At 41.6% G+C, this 25,050-nt stretch overlaps 1 protein-coding gene across 2 annotated transcripts; it reads left to right on the top strand.

Moving 5' to 3' along the window:
- Nucleotides 1–1,043: 1,043 nt before the first annotated feature.
- GTF3C3 (general transcription factor IIIC subunit 3) lies at nt 1,044–20,466 on the top strand. Of its 2 annotated transcripts, XM_071561989.1 has the most exons (19): nt 1,044–1,204; nt 2,099–2,201; nt 4,417–4,610; nt 5,030–5,153; nt 5,655–5,846; nt 6,118–6,283; nt 7,674–7,821; nt 8,377–8,449; nt 9,514–9,600; nt 10,649–10,752; nt 11,326–11,497; nt 11,951–12,153; nt 12,752–12,853; nt 13,725–13,860; nt 14,468–14,705; nt 15,064–15,254; nt 15,918–16,042; nt 18,673–18,825; nt 19,704–20,466. In XM_071561989.1, the coding sequence occupies exons 1-19, from the start codon at nt 1,106–1,108 to the stop codon at nt 19,824–19,826; spliced, it is 2,733 nt and encodes a 910-aa protein (XP_071418090.1). In that variant the 5' UTR covers nt 1,044–1,105; the 3' UTR covers nt 19,827–20,466. The 2 variants fall into 2 exon arrangements, with proteins under 2 accessions (XP_071418090.1, XP_071418091.1); XM_071561990.1 differs by lacking the exons at nt 18,673–18,825; nt 19,704–20,466 and having other exon boundaries at nt 15,923–16,036.
- The last annotated feature ends 4,584 nt before the right edge of the window (nt 20,467–25,050 follow it).

Consider the following 25,050-nt stretch of genomic DNA (forward strand, 5'->3'; position numbering starts at 1 on the left):
CCCGTGCCCCTCCCTGCCCGTGCCCCTCTCTGCCCGTGCCCCTCTCTGCCCGTGCCCCTCTCTGCCCGTGCCCCTCTCTGCCCGTGCCCCTCTGCCCGTGCCCCTCCCTGCCCGTGCCCCTCCCTGCCCGTGCCCCTCCCTGCCCGTGCCCCTCCCTGCCCGTGCCTCTCCCCCTCTCTGCCTCTCCCCCTCTCTGCCTCTCCCCCTCCCTGCCCGTGCCTCTCCCTGCCGGTGCCCCTCTCACCTTGTGCCTCCCACCCCCACTCTGACCGTCTCGAGGCATCAGGGCACTGGGTACGTTTTTAAAATAACCCTTTCCGTGTAAGGTGGGCCCCAGTTTCTGAGGAAATCAAGGATAATGTGACACCTGCGCTGGGTCGGTGACAGCGGCCCTGCCCTCACGGCCCGGCCCCTCCGCGGCAGCGAGCGCGGCACCGGGTGGGGACCCCCGGGACAGCCCGAGCGCACCGGGATCGGGACCCCTCGGGATAAGGAACACCCTCCGGGGTCGGGACATCCCCGGGAAAGGAACACCCCCCCGCATCGGGACATCCCCCGATCGGGACCCCCGGGATCGGGAAACCCCCCCTGACCGAGAAATCACCGGATCGGGACCCTCGGGATCTGGATGCCCCCGGAATCAGGAACACCCCTTGGGATCGAGACACTCCCGGGATCGGGACCCCCCCCTCCCCCGGGATCGGGACCCCCCCCTCCCCCGGGATCGGGAGGCCCCCGGGGTCGGGAACACCCCCCGGGGTCGGGACATCCCCGGGAAAAGGCACATCCCCCGGGATCGGAAAATCCCCCGATCGGGACCCCGGGAATCAGGAACACCCCCCCGGGATCAGGACCCCCCCGGGATCGGGAAGCCCCCGGGATCGGGACACCCTCCCCCCTCCCCCGCCCCCCCCCCCCCCCCCCCCCCCCGTCCTCCCGGGACCGGGACCCCCCCGGGATCATCGGGACATCCCCGGGATCGGGCCCCTCAGGCACCGGCGCCGCCCGGAACTGCAGCGGAGGGCGCGGGGTGCGGCGGACACCATAGCGGGGCGGACTCGGTCCGTGCCTGCAGCGTTCCGCCAGTGCGGGCCACGCCGGGGCAATGTCGGGCTTCAGCCCGGAGCTGATCGAGTACCTGGAGGGGAAGATCTCCTTCGAGGAGTTCGAGCAGCGCCGGGAGGAGCGCAAGAGCCGCGAGAAGGTGAGTCTGCCCCGGGCCGGCCCTGATAGCGGGTTCCGGCTGTGTAAGGGGCGCGGCTGCGACCCGCGGTGAGCTCGGCCGGGATTCTGCTGCGAATTCCCGTGCGGAGATGGCCAGGGACTCATCGCTGAGGTGCTGGTGGTCCTGCGGGGCGGGGAGCGGGGTGCCCTGGGCCGGGCGGGAGCAGGGGTGGGGATAAAATGGTCCCGCTGGGCTGCTACGGCTCCTGCACCATCCTGTGTGTGAGCGCCAAGGGAAAGCTCCGGTTCGGCTCCCCGTGGTAATTGTTTAACTTCTTAGCAGCAATAAATAGAGGGAGGCACAGCTTTTTGTCCAAAAGTCAGCAGATGGTGGTCTTAAAAAAAATATCTGTACTGTTGCAGTTTACCTTTTCCACCTTTATGTCAAAATGCAACTGAATTTCTGTATTTCTTGGTTTTCTAAGAGCAAATTCAGCAGAACTCGGCTGTCAGGGGAGGACAGGTGTTGTCCTGGGGCAGTATTCTTACTGGATTAACAAGTGCTATTTTGATATATTTCGAATTTTGCTTAAAAAGGCAGACTTATTGAAGGATTGGTCACCAGTTTCTAGCTTTTTTTTTTTTTGATACAGTCAGCCATGTCATCTTACCTCACTGTAATGCCAGATATGCAATGGATTAGTCTCTTCAGTCAAAGGTAACGAGAACAGTCACCACCTGATTCACCTCACATTGATGAGAATATAAATGTCATGAAAGCAAGTAATGCTGGATTTTGTTCACTTAAATTCCAGCAGTTTCATTAGCAGTGCAAGGGCTGGAAACCCGTGGTCTAAATGATGGCTGTAAATGTTGGGGGAAATAAGAATGAGTCGCATTACAAAGCTGTTACTAATGCTGTTGGTGTGTGCAGGAGGGCGAAAATGCGTCTGCTGAGGAAAACGATGAAGATGCAGAGGCTCCTTCTTCATCCAAAAAAGCATCTTTGAGATCCCAAAGCCAGGATGAAGCTGATGGTATATCTATATTCATATTTTAAAAGTCGTTGAAAGCATTTGCTTGCCAATAACTGACTTTCTATAAAAACCTGGCTCTATTTTCCCCTTCTGGCTTCTTAACCTCATGGCATCAATTATTTACTCTCTCTGAAGTTACAAATAAATTGAACTTTTTACCTTATCTCAAAAAGTTTTGTCTATTTTGTGTTTGCTGTTTTTCTGCTGTGGCTTAGCTGTTTTCACAGTGAGCGTTGCCTTCTTCCATTGTCAGCCAAAGTCAGATAAAATAGCTACAAGGATGAGTTTATTTATTTTGCTTTCTTTGAGTTTTTTTTCTTTTGCCCAGGTATTCTTTGGCCTATTCAGAGTGCCAACATTTATTTCTCTGCTCATTTTCTGCTGGCTGTCCCTACCTACAGATTCCCTTGTTAGCTTTCTTTTTGTGGTTTACTGAAATATCTTCAGAGTATCTTTAGCAAAATGAGCTTGACTTCCTTAGTGAAGGTACTTGCAGGAGGTGGTAGGTGCAGAACTGCCCTCTGCACTTTGCATCAGTGCTTGTAAATCCCCCAGCTTGGGTTCTGGGTTTGAGCTTGATATCTGGAGTGTCTCAGTCTCTTTCAGACACTTCTCTGCAGAGCCTGCACTCTGGTCAGGGCATAGTCTTGTGGGTTTGCCAAGGCTGTGAGGTAGCAAAGTGCAGTTTGGATCTTTTTGTGTTGGTTCTTAGATTCCTTTTGCTACTTCCACTGCAAACTCTCATCATTCTCTTTGAGTTTGTTTTTTCTTTTCTTAAATTGAGAAAATAGACCTTAAATTGTCCTACCTAAAATGTGTGTGAGTGGTACCTCAGTTCTGAAAGTATGGCCAGACCTTGTTCTAGAAGGACAGAAAACGAACACTGGAAGTGTCATTGGAGCCAGGTAACTGTGGTTCATTATGGCCCCTTCCTTTTGCTGGTGTCTCTGGAATACTTCCCAGCTGTTCTGGTTTGTATTGCACCAACTCCAGGTTTTTTTCATGAACATCATCTTTACCTAAGAAAAAGATACCCTGATAGATTTGTGTGATAGCATCACTTCTGTTCTTACTACAGAGGGCACAGAAGGGTCAGGAGCAGTCAGAATCAAGGAAACACTGATAATATTCATCACTATTTAAAGAGTTGGTATTAGAATCAGGATATTCAGAAGTAAAAATGTTGGATAAGGTCATTGTTAAAGTCACTTTTGATATGTAAGTCTTCAGGTGTAACCTGCTGCAATCTTCAGATGACTCCTGCAGCTGAGGAGACTGAAATAAAAGGGAAATTAAATTAGTAATTAGGGTTTTTTCAGTTGGGGGGAAAAGTTTTGATTTTTAGATGCTTGAGTCCAAGTCAGAATAAAAATAACTAAATATACCCAAGTCAGAAAAAAAAAAAGAACCCAAACTGAGGTGTAGTCCCCAATTCCCACTTCTGTATAGGCAATACAGGATAGACTTGTTTTCCAGCCCCAACTTGATACTGTGATTATTCTTTTATCAGATCCTTAAGTGTTCAATCTCCCAGCTGAAATGTTTGAACCCCACATATTTGGATGTTTTGCATGTAGATCTGTGGTGAGATACAACCCTGGGTTAGCTTTGTAATAAGAAATTGTGAATACAATGTGAAAAATTTTAAAATTATATGCTTTAAGCATAATTATTCAGGTTGCATTGCATCATTTTCTTATTTATTTTAAAGAATTCTGTTATTTTTCTGAAGAAATGTGAATAATCTGGATTTTGCATTAGCACATGCCAAAAGGTACTTATTGTTGTGGATGGAATGGTCACAAGATCTTGTTTTAGATTCCTTCTAAAAATTGGTTGCTGCATTTTTGTGTAGTAGAATTGTCTGCTCACTTGTAACCTCTTCAGCTGAAAGGCTCTACTGCAGCCAGCCAGCTCTGTGCTTGAAAATTGCTTAATACACTTCTCTTGAATGGATTGGGAAAAATACTGAATCACCTGTTGCTTCATTCTGTGTGTTCCTCTATGCTTTCATTTCAAATATCCAAAATATGTCAGAGATGGGGTTATACTGAGCATTGGCAATGAATAATGCTGGGGTTTTCTGCATTTCTGCAGGCAGCATTCTTACAGAACAGCTGCCTCAAGGGGGCTGCTGTGTTCTCTGCACTTGTCCTGATAAGCAGCTTTTGCTCTTGATTATATCAAAAACCACCTTTGCTTCTTTCTCAACCAGGAGAGACATCAGATGGCGTCAGTAAATCTGTTCATCGGGTCTTTGCATCCATGCTTGGGAAAAATGACGAGGATGAGGAGGAAGAAGAGGAAGAGGAAGAAGAAGAAGAGGAAGAAGCTACTGAGCAGCCCACAGCTGGAGATGTTTTTGTTTTGGAGATGGTACTTAATCGAGAGACCAAGAAAATGATGAAAGCAAGTATTGAAACTTTCATGTAACTTCCCTGTATCTCCTGACCATACTGCATAAATGCCAGTTTTTGTGATTTTAGCTACTTGCTGAGCAATTTCCCTAGAAGTAGTCCTATGTGGTGTACCTCTGCTTATGCTGGTGTTTGTTATGCTGCCTTTGGTTTTTTAAAAATTACTGTGTATTACTGTTCGAAAACTTTCAAAAATCATGAAATCAGTTTTTCCAGTGTCAGGATTCCAATGTTTGCATCAGGTATCAAAGTTACTCTGTCAGATATGAAAGTCAGCAAATCTTTTGGTCAGGCATTTAGTATCTGTAGTACTTAAATTAATGTGTTTTTAAATTGTGTTAAGCACAAGTGTGACTGATGTCTCCTGGATTTGGGCACAACTTAAGCTTTAATATCCCGTTTTCCATTCAGGAGAAAAGACCTCGCAGCAAACTTCCTCGTGCCTTGAGGGGTCTGATGGGAGAGGCCAACATCAGGTTTGCTCGAGGAGAACGTGAGGAGGCCATTCTGATGTGCATGGAAATCATTCGACAAGGTATGGCAGAACAGTAAAACTCTTTGGCTTTAAGGATGGGGTGAAATTTCCATGTGCAGGAGGAGAATTCAGTGGTGCTTCTCTGAAGATGAAAATAATCAGTATAAGAAAAGTCAGTGTATAATTAGTATGGAATTGAGACTGTGTGGTGCATTTCCTTTACTGTTTTGCATATAAAAAGAAACTACCACCCCAGTTGTGCTGAGTCCTGGGACTTTGCTTTGCTTTACACTTCGCATTTATTGTCTTTGTAGATGCAAGGCATAAACATGCACGACTTACAGTGTAGAATAATTCTATAAATGGTTGTTGTTAGATTGTCAGGCTGTATAATAATTGATAGAAAGGAATCAGAAATTTGTCTGCAAACATTTCCTGAATTTAAACAGAGCAATGTGGATGTTCCATGTAATTCTGATACTGGTGGTTTGCAGAAGGGAAAGTTATGTTTTTCCAAGATGGTTTTAAAACCATCTTAGTGTTCTTTTTGTCTTTTCACAGCTCCTCTTGCTCACGAGCCATTTTCCACTCTTGCCATGATCTATGAAGACCAGGGTGATATGGAGAAGTCACTGCAGTTTGAACTGATTGCAGCTCACTTGAATCCCAGTGATACTGAGGAATGGGTTAGACTAGCAGAAATGTCACTGGAACAGGACAATATTAAACAGGCTGTGTTTTGCTACACAAAAGGTATTGTAGCAACTATTTTAATAGTTTTAAAATTAAAGCTAGGTGCTAATGGCAGTCCTTTTCTTCTGCTTTCTAATTTAGTTTGCTTCAGTGTGTGAAGATTGTGGTAGCTCTGTCTGGCTTTGGTAAAAGATTAGTGAATCTGTAACATGTTATTTCCTTACAAAAACCCCATGCATATTTGTTAACATTCATCAGGGAATTGAATGTGAAATCCACTGTTGCCTTTTCCTAAACTAGACTACTGATACTCTGCTGCTTCTTCCTGTAGCTCTGAAGTACGACTCGACCAACGTGCGTTACCTGTGGGAGAGGTCCAGCCTGTACGAGCAGCTGGGGGAGCACAAGATGGCCATGGATGGCTACAGGCGTATCTTGAACCTCCTGTCTCCCTCTGATGGGGATCGGTTTATGCAGCTGGCAAGAGACATGGCAAAGTGAGATGGATCTAGAAGTGCTGTGATTTGGTTTTCCAGAGTTTCTCAAAAGCTGTTGTTAATAAGCTCCACAGCTGATTCAAGCTTAGAAGTGTTGCATTCTCTTAGAGTAAGAGAATGAAATGCAAATACTGATTACCACATAAATGCCAGTAGTATACAATTCTGGGCCCCTCAGTTCAGGAAAGATATTGAAGTGCTGGAGCAGGTCCAGAGAAGAGCAACAAGACTGGTGAAGGGACTGGAGCACAAGTCCTATGGGGAGAGGCTGAGGGAGCTGGGGGTGTTTAGCCTGGAGAAGAGGAGGCTCAGAGGTGACCTCATCACTGTCTAGAACTACCTGAAGGGAAGTTCTAGCCAGGTGGGGGTTGGTCTCTTCTCCCAGGCACTCAGCAATAGGACAAGGGGGCACGGGCTCAAGCTCTGCCAGGGGAAATTTAAGATGGAGATCAGAAAAAAATTCTTTCTAGAGAGAGTATCAGGCATTGGAATGGCCTGCCCAGAGAGGGGGTGGATTCACCATCCCTGGAGGTTTTTAAACTGAAATTGGCCGTGACACTGAGTACCATGATCTGGTAAAGGGACTGGAGTTGGACCAAGGGTTGGACTTGGTGATATCAGAGGTCTTTTCCAGCCCAATCGATTCTATGGTTCTATATACAAATGCAGTACATTTTAATCTATATAAAAACACCTGAGAGCTGGAAACTTAGAGCCAACAAAATTGAATGAAGCAAAGTATTCAGTCTGAAATACAAACCCTCTGCAACAGAATATAATTTATGTGTTGCTTGTGGTTTGTTTCTGGAGCAAGTAGAAATATGTCTCTTCCCCTTTTCTGCTAATGAGAGCTGAGCAAGTCATAGAAGCTTGCCTGAGAGAGAGAAGACATGGTTAAAGTGTGTAGCTCTCTTACAGTAGTTTTTACTAAGTTATTAAGTGCTTTCTCGTGCATAACTTGTAGAAAGTTGTTATTGGCTTTTTTAAAAACAATTTAGTTCTTTTGATATTCATGGTTGTGAAATGCACCAAAAAATTCAAGAATGTGTATTATAACAATATTATTATTCAAGTTTTTTTCTGAAACCAGATTAATGGGGTACATTATTGATGGTTGGCTCCAGGTGGGGGAGGTCGTGATGAAAACTCCTGAAGTGTTGTAATATGTATGGAAGAAAAAAAATGTAATTATTTGAAATACGTAAAAATTGTCAACAGTTGTAAGAAAAGGAAAAGCACCCCTATTCTTACTGTCTTTTATAACTTGTTCTTGCTAATGGAAATACTGGCTAATAGCCAGAATAAAAATATGAAAACCATTTTGCTACTATTCAAAGTACGAATTTTCAGTTATCTCAGGTCCTTAGCATCTCATATCTGTGTTTTATAGGAGTTACTATGAAGCCAATGATGTGACCTCTGCTATTGAGATAGTAGAAGAGGCCTTTACTAAACACCAGAGCCTTGTCTCCATGGAAGATGTCAACATTGCAGCTGAACTCTACATTTCTTCCAAACAGTATGACAAAGCTTTGGCGGTACGGAGAGTTAAATGCATTCATGTGTCATGTTCAGCACCTCTTTGCCAGTCAGAACAGAGAGTTTATGTTCTGCGGGCCTTAAAATGGTCATGTTTCTAAATGACAGAGCTGATCAGATAGAGATTGGTTGCTATTAGTTCTGTAGTAATTAGCATTTAAGCTATTGGTTTGATTTAATAAGCTGGAGGCTGATAGACTTGTATGTTGTTTGAGGTTAAAAATTTTGGGATCCTTCTCCTTTTTAGTGGCCATAATCTTAGTAGCCAGAGAAGATCTTCAAGCTGGTTTTGTGAGTAATACCAGCAAAGGTCATTCTCTAAGTGGGAGGTTAAAGGGTGATCTGATGGTTCAAATTCAGACTGTTGTGCCTTGTCTGGCATACTTGTGTTACAACTAAAATTTATGCATTAAGCACCAAGCATACATTCCTGAGAGACAATACGGCTTTCCTTCTGATAACTTTTGTGATGTCTCAAACAGCTGCCATGTAGGCTGGTTACTGCGTTTATTCTTGTAATCTGTAAAATGATCCAAGTTATTTATCTGTTTTAGGTTATTACAGATTTTACAGGAATTGTACTCGAAAAAACAGTACAAGAAAAAGGTCCAGCTGAGGAGAAAAAGGGTAAGTAGCTGTCAAGTGGTTAGTGTGACCCTGCCCTTCCTCTAGTATGACATCTTTCCATACCTTTTCAACTCATGGGTATATTTTGTTGCAAGTTGACAGACTTTTCTCTTTTGAAACTTGTCAGTGCTTTTGATGAGTAACCTCAGATTTCTCTAAGAGGTTACTCTGGTGGCTGTTAGCTCTGCAACTCATTAAAGACAAGGACTGCTCTCCAGGCAACTGGAGGCCTTTTAAAGTTCTAAACATTCCTCTGAGTGTTTACATCAAACCAGTTATTTCTGCCAGCTAAATAGCTTCTAAAAAAAGGAAAAAAAGATAAGCTTAGTGGCTTCTATACTCAAGAGTATTAGCCTTTGACCTGAGATTAATATTCTCCATAAACCACTTTTCTGTTATTAAACATTTAAATGTTTTGGTATATAGAAAACTGGGATCTTAGCTTGCAATTTATGAAGTAGGTTGTCTTTGAGAAACCTGCTTTATGCAAGTCATTGGTTTATTCTGAAAATGTTTGGTCTGTAGAATGAGCACAACATGCCCACTCCATGTGACATGCAGGACATGCAGTCATGTTTTATGGTTAAACTTGTTGGTTGTTTTACCAGTCAGGTCCAAACCTGATGCAGACTTTTGATCACTCAGGTGGCTTTTTGCTTTGATGGACCAGGTAAAAATACACTTGATTTATGAACAACTGTCCTGATGGAGGCTTTTAACAGATAATTTATAAGAAGCAAAACTGTTATGAGTTTTTGAATTATACCATAGTGTTTCCAAGTTACCTGGAGTGTGCAATTGCTTAAGACAAAGCTTCTGAGCTACCCAAGAGCTTGGTTCTCCACCATCTGTTGCTTTGTAGCTTTTGTAACTTTTTGAGTGCTCGAGTGTCCTTAAAAAGAACCCACCAAAAAAACACCAAGAAAAGAACCCCAAACGAAAACAAAAAAACCAAACCAAACTAAAGTTTTTCAGAGTAAGCTACCAATTGATTATAGATTCACAAGCAAGTAACTTTTGGCTTAGCTAGTGCTACTGGTTAATCTGCTAATCTTTAAAAAAAGATACAGGTGCAGTGGTTGAAACTGAGGAAGGCCAGGAGGCAGTGACTGAAGACCAAAGTCACCCAGTTGCTGAATCCAGTGCTGCAGGTAATTTATTTTTTTAATTTTGTACAAGTCTGTGAACTGATCATAAGCTCAGCAACCAGCTTGCAGCCATACAACAACTGGGAGATTTCTAACAGCACAGAAACAGGGCTACATCCAGAAAAGGTTTCTTTTGTACTGTCCTCCATATTCAGAACTTTCTTCTGATCCAGCCAGCCACCAAAGCCAAAAGCATTCCAGGGCTTGCCTCTTTAGAAAAGAAAACTTCTCGTTTTGTAAGAGTTTATCAGTAGGTGAATGGTTATTCTTGTGCTGGATATTAAGATGTTTAGAGAATGATGAACTAATCTGCATGTTGTGATTTGCAGTAATGGGGTGTGGATGGAGGAGGTAACAGGGAAGCCGTATGTTGGAAATCAGTTTGCTCAGGTTATGGCAATCACCCTTTGGATGTCTGGTTGTAAGCATTGAGCTAAAGGAGGACTTAGGGTAGTTAAGAAGGTGTCGTGGCTGCATGTGAAGGACATAAGGTTGTGGAGTTTTAGTGTGTGACCTTTAATTTGCCAGCATTGTCATGGGTACCTGCATTGCCTCACATTTGCATTCTCACCAGATTGTGTTCTGTCTGCTGTGTGAGCTTCTTCAGCTAATGGTGTTTGACAATGTGTTCAGCCAGATCCCTGGTACACAGGATATAACTTAGTAAGAACAATACTTCAATACAGGGTATTTCCTTCAAAAAGCAAGGAGAAGAGGGTACAGGTGCATAAATTGCTAAAGGAAAGCTTTATTAAGCAAGTACATCTTAAGTAGGCAAAGGCTTTAAGCACATTCCATGAAATCTGCTGTTGACATCGACAGTACTTGATGCTTCACATGGAATTATTATTGTCACACACAGTAGGAAGAAGTTCCAGCTCTTGGGAAAGGTATAAAAGAAAGGGAGAGGTCAGGCCTACACAAATATTTGCAAGAGTTTATAACAAGATTTTCTTCAGTGGAACTGAATGTGGCCTGGAGGGGATGTGGAGCTTGTGAAGTGCTTGGTAAAGCCTGTGAGTTCAGAAAGAAATTCTGTATCTTGTCACAGCTGTGGAGAAGGTCAACTGCTGCATACCTGAGGGTGTTCCCATAGACATCACAGTCAAGCTGATGGTGTGCTTGGTTCACTTGAACATCCTAGAGCCACTCAGTGTAAGTAGAAACCCACTCAGAAGGTGGGGAATATTCTAAGAAATGACCAAAGCAAGTAAGTGTTCCTGTTTTCAAATGACTGAGGTTGTTTAGAGAGCTGCAGAGATTCTTTTTGCTTCTCTCCCACTCATAGAGAGAAACCTGACAGACCCATAATAGCAGAAATACTGTCTTTGTCCTTAGAGATTGTGCCTTCAGTGGAAGTATTGCTAAAGCATGGTCAGTCACAGTCTGTTTGCTGCAACAGGTCCAGGACCATGTTGCAAAATTGTTGAACATATTTTCACTTTGTTTGAAAGCAGTACTAAATCTGAAGACTGTTCTTTCATAAGGGACACTCCTCACTGATGAACACTGTGAAGTGTCTAGGATAGAAAAATACGGCTTTTTCAGGAAGTCTGAAATTCAGATCTTTTAGTTTTCACTTTAAAAATAATATTTAAATCAAGGAAGTGTAGTTTAGAATGTAGAGTAAAAATCATAGCATAAAATGTAAGCTTGCAATAGCTATATCTTAAAGAAATGTTCTCATTGATTATTTGTACTTTTGATGTTTTGTGTCTTTTTTTACAGCCTTTTTTGACCACTCTGGTGGAACAAAATCCAGAAGAAATGGGTGACTTGTATTTGGATGTGGCAGAGGCGTTTCTGGATGTTGGAGAGTACAACTCAGCACTGCCCCTCTTGAGTTCCCTTGTCTGTTCAGAACGATACAACTTGGCTGTTGTCTGGCTTCGGCACGCGGGTGAGAGAAAGTGGGATTGATGAGCACCTGGGACGGGGAGATGATAGTCCAGTGCTGAGCATTTCCAGGGACCTTTTTCCAAGATCACAGGAATTTTAGATTCTCTGGTTGAACCAAAATTGGTATTTGCAGAACTATAGTTGAAATTTATTATGACAACTCTGTCAGGGAGCATTTTCTTGTTCTTTATATACATGGAAGTTTACCTCAGCTAAAAATTCTTCATGTAAGTGAGGCAGCATCTATTTTACATTCCATCCTATGTTAACTGATGATGTTTTAAGTGAAACTGTGAATGCATCAGTATATATTTCTGAATATTTTCACTTAATAATACATTTTTGGGTGGTTTTACTGAAAAGATATTTGAAAAGTATGTTAACTATTGTGCAAACTAAAATCTCCTTTTTCTCCCACTTAACTGTGTTATTGTGTTGTGTATGGTATTTCTAGAGTGCTTGAAGGCTTTGGGACACATGGAGCGTGCTGCAGAGAGCTATGCCAAAGTTGTTGATCTTGCTCCTTTGCATCTGGATGCCAGAATCTCACTTTCAACCCTACAGCAGCAGCTGGGCCGGCCTGAGAAAGCTCTGGAGGCTCTGGAACCAATGTATGATCCAGATACACTGGCTCAGGATGCTAATGCAGCTCAGCAGGTGGGTGAAGTGCTGTGCTTCCAGTTTAGGATGTCCTACTGCCAAACTGTGGTAGTGGCCAGCAATGTCAGCTGCACAGGGCCAGGGGTTGAGGCTTACTTAACCTTAGCATGGTGAGCCTTCAGAACACAGCAAGGGATTCATTACAGTGTCAGGGATTCATCCTCATGGCTCCTTCTCCCTGAGCATTCTATCAAGATCTCTCCTGTCCCACCTGATTATTTTTGTGGGATATACAAACTTTTGGCCATGAGACCCAGTTGTGACACCAGTCACTTTCTATCAAGTTGATGAGCAGTTGCTACATACAAGCTGTGGGGTTTGACCTCTCCTGATTTTAAGTAGAGGTTCTGTATCCCCTCTCCAGCAGCACCTTTGCCGTAGGTTATGGTCATGCCAAGTTTCTCTGAAATTGGAGAGTTTGAATCAGTAACTACTGCAAGGCAGTTCAGGAAGAGCTTACCTGCTGCAGCAGATTCTTAACAGCTTTTTGGAAGCTTTTACCAATCCTGCTGGTGGTATATTCAGTCAAAATTGTTTGTTTTATAAACTCACTCTGTGTGCAAGAGGTTGAATAATATTATTCAATATTGTCTAGGAATTAAAGCTACTCCTGCATCGTTCGACACTGTTGTATTCCCAAGGCAAAATGTATGGCTACATAGACACGTTACTCACAATGCTGTCAATGCTGTTGAAGGTAAGCCAGTCTTTCCAGCTAAGAAATTAGACAGCTCTGAGTTGGGCCAAGACAAGCAACAAATGAACTCAGGAGCAAAGCTAATGGGTTTTTGTATGCGGATGGCTTCACAATTCTGTTATATAATAATCTTGTAGGGAGCCTGCAGTACTGGTGTTCCTGCATGTAGTGTTCAGAACAGAGTACTGTTTGAGTATAATTATTGATACAGTGACTTGAACTCCCTGTTCTCAGTGCATACATCACACTGAATAACAGAAATGTTTTTCACCTTTTTAGCAATTAGCATTGAGATTTCTTGAAGTGTTGATTTCAACAATTTTCTTTTTAATGTTTTAAATTGTTTTTTATGTGACAAATGAGAAAAAAAGAATTTGTTTAGCCAGTAAATGCAGTGGTGGTTTGTGTTGGTTTTTTGTACATTTTTAAACAGGGAGTGAGGGAGGAGAATATTTAGACCCCTGTTTTATCCATCTGGTCAGTGCCATTACAGTTGTATGACACTGTGTGGTTGAACAGCTGATTATCCACATACTTCTGGAACTGTTACAGAAAGGCATTATTCTTGTTATGCCTCTATGCAAATAGTGTTGGGTTCACTATATATAGGGATGTTCCAATCCCAGGAGAAATCTTTTAAAATAATCTAAACAGTTTGTGTCTTGCTTTTGCATATCCCGGTTGGCATTGGAGCACGAGACAATGCTGAGATAATATTCCTCTTGGGAATGTTCTTTCTCCTGATCTTGCTGTACTGTGTTTCTAACTTGCAGACTGTTTTGGAATGAGTAAGATGGATTGGCCATAAAGCTGCCTTTGTCACAGGATGTTATAATGTAATCTGAAATGCTGCCTTTAAATCTGTTTCTAGGTAGCAATGAGCAGAGCTCAGGTGTGTTTGATATCTAGTTCCAAATCTGGAGAGAGACACCTCTATCTTATTAAGGTGTCGAGGGATAAAATTTCTGACAATGATGACCAAGAGACAGCAAATTGCGATGCAAAAGGTAACAAACCACTAATTGTTTATTAAAAATAAAACAGCAAGGTGAGCATAGTTCTGAAAAATGATACAAATGTTACTGTTTTGCATGCTAAATCCTAGCAGGTCATGTTAACATTGCTTTATTTCTAGGGCAAAGAAGGCAGCAAAAATGAAGGTAATATTATCTTAAGGGAACAATCCCATTCAGAATAAAATAGAAGACTATGGAATAATTCAGACTGGGAAGGGCCTCCAGAGATCATATGGACCAACATTCTCCTCAATGCAAATATGATACATACAAATGTAGGGTGTAATAAAAATACATTTTTAAAGGGATGCGATTTTTTTTTTAACTGGTACATTCGTAAGCACTGTTTGGTAAATTAGGAGGAGTAACTTGCATTCATGTAGTATGTTTACAGCTTGAACTGTGTGTATTGTTTGCTATTTGTTCCCACATTTTGACTGGGGTTTTTGCTGGTGTTTTACAAACTGCACTTAAACTGAGAAAAAGTAAATACTTCAAATTAGCTGTTAATGCTACTCTGTCTTTGAAAAGATCGGTTTGATATAAGAGTTTATCATTCTTCTAATTTTTCTCAACTTTCTGGCTCCAATATTTTTAGCAATTTTTGCTGTTCTCACAAGTGTTCTGACAAAAGATGACTGGTGGAACCTCCTCCTGAAGGCTATATATTCCTTGTGTGACCTCTCCCGGTACAAGGAGGCAGAACTCCTAGTGGATTCCTCGTTGGAATATTACTCATTTTATGATGATAGACAGAAGCGCAAGGAGCTGGAATACTTTGGGCTCTCTGCTGCAATTCTGGACAAGAACTTCAGAAAAGCTTACAACTATATCAGGTGGGCTACTGAGAAGGGAGAGCAGTCTCTTCTGTAGTTGCCTCCTCTGAGGCTGTAGTCACACAGTTGACAATGCTGCTATAGCAGGGGGGCTGATGCTCTTCAGCTAAAATAGATAAGGGCATTGAAACTAAAGGAGCTTTCCAATAGCCTTTGTTTCCAAAGAATGCACAACCCAATAGGTTGGTTGATTTGGCAGAACCACTGGTTTTGTGTTTCACTCTCATCTTTGCCTCAGTCACTGACCTGCTCTTTTAGGGTCCCTTCTTTATCTTCCCTAAACTGTCGAGGTTTTATTTCAGGGACAGTATCTACTATATAGCACTTACTGATTTCTTGAATACTTTTCATTCTGTAGAATCATGGTAATGGAAAATGTCAATAAGCCTCAGCTGTGGAACATCTTCAATCAGGTTACTATGCAGTCTCAGGATGTCCGTCACCATCGCTTTTGTCTCCGCTTGATGCTGAAAAATCCCGATAATCACGCGCTGTGTGTCCTGAACGGGCACAATGCCTTTGTATCTGGCAGCTTCAAGCATGCTCTTGGTAATATTCTTCATGTTCTAATATCAACAAAGATAACCAGCAAAAGTTTATATCAAGAGAAAGATATATTAAATTTTTTTTCATCAGAAAATTACAGATTCACAGTGTTAGTCTAGTGCTTTAATTATTTTGTTGTACATAAATCAGTGCGTTGCTAAAGGGTTTTGCTAATAAAAATTAACCTGACATGTTTCAGGTTTAGCACACATTGCAGGTATAACTAACTTGCAAAGATACTTAAAGGGCAATGATAATAATAATGACAAGACCAGCCCAATTTAAACAGCAAATACAGCTGGTTATACAATTTAAGCAGGCCTTTGAAGTAAACCTACTGCTTTCACTCAAGCCCTCCAAATATTACATTTAAGATATGTGGCCTCCAGGATATAAATCACGCCAAGGACCTCATTTATCTTCTGTGTCTAGTTGTTTTCTGCTTCCATTTTTACATCACGGTATGCGTTATTCCTTCTGAATCCAAAGAGTGCTGAAAATACACAATTTTCATTTATGTTTTTTTCCTGTGTATTTTGATGTAGGTATATTAAACAATTTCTTTTCTTTGTTCACACTTCTAATTCAAAGATTTTCCTTTTTGCCCTTAAATTCTTAAGGAATACTTTTCACAGCAAACATCTTGATTCAGTTATTTCGTTTTAGGACAGTATGTGCAAGCCTTTCGTGTAAACCCGGATGAACCTCTGTACAGCCTTTGTATTGGCTTGACTTTCATCCACATGGCCTCTCAGAAATACGTGCTGAAGAGACATGCCCTTGTAGTACAGGTGAGTTAGTGTCATTATTTTTACCCATCATGTTTCCTGCTTTGTGTCTTGCAGACAGTTATGGCTACAACATGCTGTGTTTACTTTTCATAATTAATGTGGCATTTCAAAAGAGGGAAGTGATGAAACATGAGCACAGATGAATATGCTTTTGAACTATCCATCTGAATCTCCTCTCCGTATGGGAGACTCACATCTATGTTGGCAGCTGCCAGGTGTTTGTGAAAATACTACTCATTTCTTGATGGCTGTAATCTGGATTTTCTTCCAAATTTTTCTTGCCCTGCCTTGCTCTGGAGAAGTTTTGTAGAGCTGGATCTATGCCACGTGCCCTTCGTAGACATGTCTCGTAAACTGCATCGTTGAAGCAAATTTTACAGACTTAGAAAGTGGTTTTTTTCCCCATCTTCCTTTTTCTTTTGCCCTTTAAGGTGCCTCTTACAGCTCTCTTTGTAAAGATCATGTGAGCTTCAGTTTAGGCTACCCTCAATTTTTCAGCTTCCTTATTCACATTTTTTTTTCATCTGCCAGAACTGGTTACAAACCACAGACTGAGTATTCCCAAACAGAGTCTTGAAAGTAATTTCCTCTACTTTCCACCAAGTATTTTCATTAACTTGAAATACCATTTAATTCCTGTGTCTGCCGAGCTCAGTCAGCACAATAATGATGAGGATCCTGAGCTCTTGTGACTTCTGTAATTGCAGAAAACTGTAGCTTGTGCTGATTTTGGCAAAAGCTACAGGTCCTCAGTTACTCTAATACTAAACCCAGTTATGACAGTGGCCAACTTAAGACATTTCAAACTTACAAACTTTGGCCTAATTTTAATATTTTTATCCACTTTTTTCCTATAATCAGCCTGTCTTTTTTACATGGGCTGCTCTGTTCTTTTTTAATGTACTTGAACAATGTCCTATTTATGTTACCCCCAGGCAATACTGTTGCCTGCTCCCTCTCTCTCTTCTCATTTCTTGCTTACTATACTTGGTATTTTAACATCATTTCTTGTTGCTATTGTAGTTAATTAATAATTCAACTGTAGTGACCCACTGATGACCTATATTATGATCATTAGCTGCTTGTTTCTGAACTAATTCTTCATGTTGAAGGAGGTAACTTATCTGATTACCAACATGTTCCCTAGAAAGAAGGCTCCTTTACTTAAAACAGAGTCATCACATTGCAAAGTGGTAACAAAACAAAATGCATGGGAGACAATGAAAACGTTGTGTGCTCCATTTCTCCTTTCTGAATTCACCTCATCTGCTTGTCCCTTCCAAGTTTCCCCCAGGGCTCCTTCAGGGTCCAAGGAGGCACTACATTTTAATGTAAAATAGTGCTCTTTGCCTCTCTGTCTTTCCCTTTGTTGTGTTTGGGAGGTAGCTCTGGTCTAACGCCCCTCATTTTCATAGCTTCATACCAACCCTGTGTCAGGATTGTCACAACACACCCAGCAGTGACGTCCTGCAGATGAGAGACAAACTGTTTCTCTAGCTTTACAGCATGTCAGTAAAATTTAATTGAGAGTAATTTGTTCCACTGGTGTCTGGTCACTGTCCTTTTATGCATTGCCCTGTTTTCCATCTGGAACATGAGCACTGGAACAGGTGTGTAGTACCTGTTGGGTCCTGCTCCTCTGAACCACAGTGTGCGAGGAGTGGGTATTCAGAGCAGGGTTAGCCACAAAATTATGTACTCCTGAGATTCTGCTACTCATACAGCTTAAATGTATCAGGATATATTTTAGTTTAAAAGCAAAATAAGAAAGTGCAACACTTACAGAGTACTGAAATTGCTGGGTATGAGTTTCCTTTCCAATTCCGCTTTAGAGTTGGCAGTAAAATACCTGCTGGCTTCAGGAGAGGACATGAACTCTCACCTATTACTTAGGATATATTGATTTTTCATGCCCTTATTCAGTGATACTTGTTTTTGGTCACTTTATAGGTACTGCTAATTTCCCTGATAACTGACATTGGAGTAAACATTTACATGGAGCACAAGATCAGGAAAAGAATATGCTTGCATTGCAGAAATAATACTTTGATAATACTTTTCATGGCCTTCAGAGTTTTGTGACATTCTGAAAAGTTGTAGAATTAAACTATTTCTTTGTGCTATCCAAGGCAAAGAGTGAGGGAAAGTGAAGGAAGTTCTTTTTCTCCATTAAAAAAAAATGGTGGGGAAGGGATGCCTTTTAAAGCTTTTTTTATTTTTTTTAAGAGAAATAAGGTCTTGCTGTAGCCTGCCCTTTGCATGCATGTTTTCTAGGGTGATCGGGTCTTCCAAACATGAACCAGTCTTACTTGTGTATATATTACACAACCAGATACACACACACTGAGATATTTAGCAAGCTAGTGCCATAAGTCATTGTACTAAATAACTCTGTTTAATTTATTAAAAGAGATCTACCCATTGTTATCAGTGCCAGTGAAACTGACAGAGTGGAGGGTTTGTGGTATCGTCCATCAAATGTGACTCATCTTAGCCTTCAGCTTGCAATGTGTTGCTGGGGAAGCAAAGTCAAAAGTCTAAATAGATACATTTAAACCTCTGTTCTCCAGCATATTTTATTGCCATCCTCTTAAAGGAGACATTCACAAATATGTATAATATCTGTACAGGGATTCTCCTTCCTTCACCGCTACTTGGACCTGCGTGGTCCATGTCAAGAGTCTTTCTACAACCTTGGCCGTGGCCTTCACCAGCTGGGATTACTGCACCTGGCAATCCACTACTACCAAAGAGTGCTTGAACTTCCTCCCCTCACCTTAGAGGTACTGTAACTTTGGGAGTTATGTACAGAGAATAAAGTCAGGTAAATGTTAAGAATTTCTTAGTCATAGACTAAAGAAAGGTACATAAAGTCTGTGTAGTTGGGCTTCCTTCAATTTATATTGTAATTCCTTGTCACTGGAAGCCCAGATCTGGTTGTCACCTGGTAATACATTTAAGCATGTGTTAACTTCAAAGATTTGTGAATTTTGAAGGATTTACTCATAAGCTGAAGTAGCAGCAAAAGGGTTGCTAAACCACTTTACCTGAAGTAGCTGACCTGGAAGTTCTGTGTAGTCACCTATGCTACAGAACAGCACGCTGGAGCAAGATGAACCAGTATTAAGAATGCCTAAGTGCATCAGAGCCATGGTTTAGCTCTAATTGATCTGTATTAGATCCTAATTGACATGTCATACATTTACAAGTCTGGTCTGAGAGAAAGTTTTTGCCTAGCTGTGGCATGGTGAGGTAGAAACATTGCAAGTGTTTTTAGAAAAGAGAGTCAGGAAAGTAAGAAGTGTGGCTATTAGTCTGCCTGGGAGTTTAAAGCAGCAGTCTCGTGACCAGGAAAAAAGGTACAGCAGTATTCACATTCTGGTTGGAGAAACAAATACTTTGCATACAAACCAAAAATAGGATAGAGTACTTTACTGGTTTATGAGCTGACTAACTTACAGCTAACGTTTTGAGTGTGTAATTTTGTAACTATTTGGTGATCAACACCCTGATGTGGAAACTTGTTGAAGAGGGAGGGCACAAGGAATACTTTTGTTTCCATACAGCTGAAAGCCTGTAGTAACCACAAATATGTAGTTGATTCTACAAGTTTAAACTATCTTTGTCTAATGATAACTTCTTCTAATAATTATTTTTACAGGGAATAGAAACTGGTCAGACAGACTTGAGAAGAGATGCTGCCTTTAACTTGTCCCTTATTTACCAGAGCAGTGGCAATACCAGAATGGCTCAGAAGATGTTGTACACCTACGTGGTTGTGTGATGAGTATTTTGGCAGGTGCAACTGATGCCTTTGGTATTGACCTTTGCATTATGCAGTGCTGTGGAAACTGATTTTATTTACAGTTTTTTTCTTTAGGTGATCAGAGCCATGCTCATGCCTGAGTAAAGCTGTCTGGACTTTTTCTGCTTCTGACATTTGGACTGCATCCCATGTGGATGGGAGCTGTCTGTCCTGAGCACACCACTGAGATGCTCCTGTGTCTGGTGTTAGCTCTGCACCTTTGGTATGCTGCTCTCCAATCTGATACTCAGTCTTGTATATAAAATCAAACAGTGAACGCTGAGGCCCAGTGCAGTTAGCTGGGGGGAAAATGTACAATGTGCAGTATTAGATCCATTTCCAGTGAGGTTGTTGAAGAAGCCATATTCACTGGTGATGAGGGGTTTTTTTAAGGTGCAGCATTAAATTATTATTAAGATAGAAGCAATGGGCTCATATTAATCCCTAGGGGATGAAGAACTCAGTATTTCAAGATCTTTAAATTATTCAGAATTTTCTAGGTGTTCATATTCCTAGCAGTTGTTCTGTTTGAAAGGGATTGTTTTTTGTTTTACTGAAATCAGTGTGACTTTTGTTCTTCTGAACTTGTTAATAAAAATTCTGAGGTTGATGATGTTTACTTATTGTCAGCAAACATATATCCTACCAAATAGCACATGGCAAAAAATAATATATCAAACAGCTCATTATTTCACATACATTGCAAATGATCTCGGGTTTTCATTCTTTCTGACATTTGAACAGTAGCATAGAAGCAGGATGAAGTGCTTTGTCATAGATTAAAGGAGTGTATAGTTATATGTATTTATAGAAACGGATATGTGTTATGCCCTACAGAAAAATGAAGGTGAAAAGTATTTTTCAGCCAGGTAGTTTGCTGAATGGAAAACGAATTATGCTGTTGCCTGCCAGGGACTCTTGTTACTTCAAGTATCACAGCTACCTGCTGTTTGCTTTCAGCCCACTTTTACTACACACATTTGTGTTCTCTAATAATTTCACACAACTGCGATCGATTAAGAAACGTGTCTTGTGGAATTGCCTGTATTGGTGGTGCAGCAGTAACAGGTTAGACTAGACAAGACTTCAGATAAAGAAGCGACAAAATAGATGCTGTAGGAATGTGGGCTCCCCAGTAAAGAGTATTTTAAACAGGCACAGCCCATGTGACCTGACCTGCTTAGGAAAAGCAGATCATAGAATAGATCGTAGAATAGTTTGGCTTGGAAGGGTCCTTTAAAGATCTTTAGCCCAAACCCACTGCAATGAGCAGGGACATCTTCAACTAGACAGGGTTACTCAGAGCCCAGGCCAGCCTGACCCCGAACGTGTGGGAACAAATAGCAAGGCAGAGAAAGCTTGAAATCCAGCCATTACAGTTTCAGGAAAGCTTTCATAAATCACTAAGAGCAAGAGGCTACTTAATGCCAGCCTCACCTGTCAACACGCTTAGAATCTTCCTCAAGCCCCACTAAAATAATTAGTAACAGTTTCATTATAATGACTGATTGTCTTAAAACCTGAATCAGCTTTACAGAGCAGGTGGGGCATAGATGCCAATTGATTACTGACAGAAGCAGATTAACTGGGACAAACCTAAAGCTAAATGGCACAGATCTACTTTTAAGCAGCACAATCTAATGCAGCTCAGGTGTTTAGCCAGTGTGCTCAGCCACCCCTTGTTCCTCAGAACAGCCATTTGCTTCAAGGAGGGAGAAGCTCTTGTCACCACAAATTAGTCTGGAGTCTTACCATAAATGTTAGGGTTTAGGGCCAAATTTTTGGAGGAGCAGAATGAGCTGCTTCCATTGTGTTCTTGGGCTGGGTTCCAGACGTATGCAATCCTTTTCTCCCTACTAAACTAAACATAATTGCAAGTAACATGTGTAAGTCCCATGGAAACAATAGTGCCATGGACCACAGAGAAGGTGGTGAACAGTGAACAGCTCTATTGAAGCAGGAGTGCAACACCACATGTCCTGCAGCCAGGGTGTATTGACACCTCATGGAAGAGTAGGCCATGATGAAGATGAGATGATCTTTGGTCTTGGAAACTCATCCATGTTGTAATCATCTTCAGCATACTGTGACGCAAGTCTTCTGCTCTAACTACTGTTCCACAGCAGGATAGGTTGAACAAATTCCACTAATTCTTATGGAGGTAAGCTAGTGTGTGTGGTGTAACATCACACACCTAATGAATTCCTTCTATGCTCTTAAAATAGCCCAAGGCTTATGTTCTCTCGTGACCCAGGTGTCATCTACATTATAAGCAGCCAGTCCTGCCAGTTCTTTCCTGCTCCTCACGTCAGCATCCAGCCACAGGCACGTGATTGGTATTCAGTAATTCACCTGAACCCTCTGCAAACCAGTCTTTGTTTTGATAGCACCTGCCAGGCCTTAGTGTAAAGCTGGTAAAAGAAAAGTGATGAAAGCAAACATGTAGCATATCAACAGTATACCGTTTATAGTGATGATAAAAAAGGAATAATTGTTTTGTTATAAATAGTAATTTTAATATCAGCCACACAATGCAAAGAACCTGAGTCAAAAAGACAAGGTGAGATGGGTGAGTTAATTCAAGTCAGAGGTTAGGATTTAAGCAAGCATTCCTAGGTGCTCTATACATGGGTGCCTCATGAGCACCTTTTATGTGCAGGCACCTATCTAATTGTCAGATCAAGTAAAGTTCCAGATTCTTCCAGCACCTGGGTGCTAGCAGGGAGTCTCCTGGCAGCAGGTGAGGCTCTCTCTGTGCTGGGAATCGCCAGTCAGATGAGATCATTTCCTGCACAGCTCACGTGGGCATCTCCAGGGTGAGCTGTAGGCCCATCTGCCCTGTGTGTGCAGGGAGGTGTGAGTGGGAAGGTCCTGTTGATTCTGCTCCTGCAAAAAGATGAAGTGTTTCATGAAGCTGATGACTCTTTGGGGAATCTTCGTCATTACAAAAGAAGAGATTAAAGTTTTAGCAGTTTAATACCAGGATCTCTAAAAGGATAGTTCCACAGCTATACAAGAACTAATTATGGAGAAGGCTGATGAAGCTACACAAAGAAGGTAAGCACGGCTTTTGGAAGGGTATCTTTTAAGGGCATAGACAAGGGTAAGGTAAACCACTGAAATGGAAGTGAATGCAGAGGAAAATAGACCAGCTGTTTGCTTTCAGATGAGTATTTGGTTTAATGAACAACAACCAAGCATGAAGTACGTACAATATGTAGTATAGAAACAGTCCCTTCAAGCTGTCTTGTACCTGTAGTGTTCTTTCCTGCTTCAGTATGTCCTTTGGCAAAAGAGGAAGAAACAAACTAAACCAGAAGAAGGGAGTCTGTTTTTCACCCATGTGAGGAGCTGCAAAAGAAAGTCTAGAAAACAAATCCTGACTGATAAGCTACTAAGTACCTCCCTGATCTATTTTCTTTGCTTCCCTATTTGAAATGAATGTGCTTGCTTTCTTTACCTCTTATTTTGGAGCTGCTCTCTTCAGAGCTCTTTGGCTGTAGTTTTTTCACAACTTGTAGGTGCAGTCTGTCAAACCTGGATGTGACGCACTGGTGACTTGCTGCTTCCAGGCCAGTTGTGATCAAGGCAGGATGGTGTAACTGAAACTGCAGAGGGAACAGTGATTGCATGCTGTGTTCCAGCATATGAGCTCTGTGCAAGAGGGGCGAGAACAACAGATCCTTCACATCTTTCTCCTGTACAGGGTAGGAGCTCTCTGGGATGCCTCTTGCATTGCTATGAAGAGCAGTTGTCCCTCTTACAGTGGTAGTGAAGTCAACACAGGTCTCCAAAACAGCATAAAATACAGAGGCATTGGGAAGAAAGTGGATAAATATGAGTATTGAGTACCACAAACTCCTGAGAAAGGTGAGGCAAGACTAATTTTGCCTGACAAATGGTGTAGAAATACTCTCTTGCTATTAGGGTCTCTTTCTAATCACAGAATGATACTTGGACTGAGTAGGAGCATGTAAGACCTGAGGCTGGGTCACCTTTATTACTCTTTGTTTTACTTTATGCTGGTTAATGCCTTATAAACATTGAAACCCCTAGATTTTCACATTGAGCTACTATAGTGATCCACACACACTGTGATAATTTGGATATTTTAAAACAGTAGTGCAAGGGAGAGGTGATGCAAGGACAAATGATTCTGGGGACGAGGCTGTGGGGTGGGTGGTTTTGCATGATGTCACATACAGTGACACAAGAGCTGCTCAGGGTGGCAACTTACTTGACCACAAACTTTTTTTTGTTCAATAACACAGATATCCTGAACCTGATAAAAACAACATGCTGTGGGGGGCAAAAGGTCTATTTACAAATCCTATTGAACTGAAATGATTCACAGAAAAGATGAAACCTCTTTGGAAGTATGATAAGTGCCCCTTAGATGAAAAGGCCATGCATGCATCTCACTCTTCACCAGAGGTTTATAGCTGAGATTGAAAGGGTTACTTGGTGCAGATGCTGAATTAGTATCTTGTTACTTTCAATGAACTACTATGCTGATGCTAACCAGTCTCACCTGATCTGACTCTATGATGGCTTCCTTTAGTTTCTTTTCTGTCTCCTCTTTGTATTTTTTCAGATGTTTGACTTTTTCCACATAGAAACTGGAAAGAAAATTCTTTACAATTTTTTCATAGCACAAATAAAAAATTTCAAAATAACAGAAGGACTCTTCCATCTTTATTATATGTAGCTTCGAGTTCTCTCATTTATAAAAAAATCCTGTCTCTCTCTAAAATCAGATATATATAGTGGCTGTGTGTTAAGTTGTCACTCAGGCTTTCTGAAACAGACACAGCAAGATACACAGGAGTATCTTTTGAGTGAGTTTATAAAGCCTTTTTGCTATGTCTCTGCAACGCCATAGATTTTGCACAAAACACTTCCATGGGTGTCTTACCCCCTTTTAATGCTGTCATTGCTTTACCTGGCATTCATTTTCCAGCTGCTACCTTCTTCTTTCCGCTTTGATCTGAGTCTCAAGCTGCCTTTTCTGCACTCTCACCTCACATTGCATCTTGCTCTGCACACTCTTCAACTCTGACACAGATTTCTGGATGTCTGGTGACTGAAAAAAATACAGGAATGAAATTCCAGTAACATTTTAACAGATCAGTCTCTTCAGGAAAATGGTCAAGAAAACTCACTTGTTCATAACTGCCCTTCTGATACTCTGACTGCCTCTATT

The sequence above is a fragment of the Pithys albifrons genome, chromosome 8, assembly GCF_047495875.1.
Source record: "Pithys albifrons albifrons isolate INPA30051 chromosome 8, PitAlb_v1, whole genome shotgun sequence".
Taxonomy (NCBI): domain Eukaryota; kingdom Metazoa; phylum Chordata; class Aves; order Passeriformes; family Thamnophilidae; genus Pithys; species Pithys albifrons.

Excerpts from the sequence above, each read along its gene's own strand:
- GTF3C3 (XM_071561989.1), top strand. The coding sequence starts at position 1,106 with ATGTCGGGCTTCAGCCCGGAGCTGATCGAGTACCTGGAGGGGAAGATC. Across the intron at positions 5,847-6,117 it reads TGTGTTTTGCTACACAAAAG|CTCTGAAGTACGACTCGACC; the intron begins GTATTGTAGCAA and ends TTCTTCCTGTAG. Across the intron at positions 16,043-18,672 it reads GACATGCCCTTGTAGTACAG|GGATTCTCCTTCCTTCACCG; the intron begins GTGAGTTAGTGT and ends ATATCTGTACAG.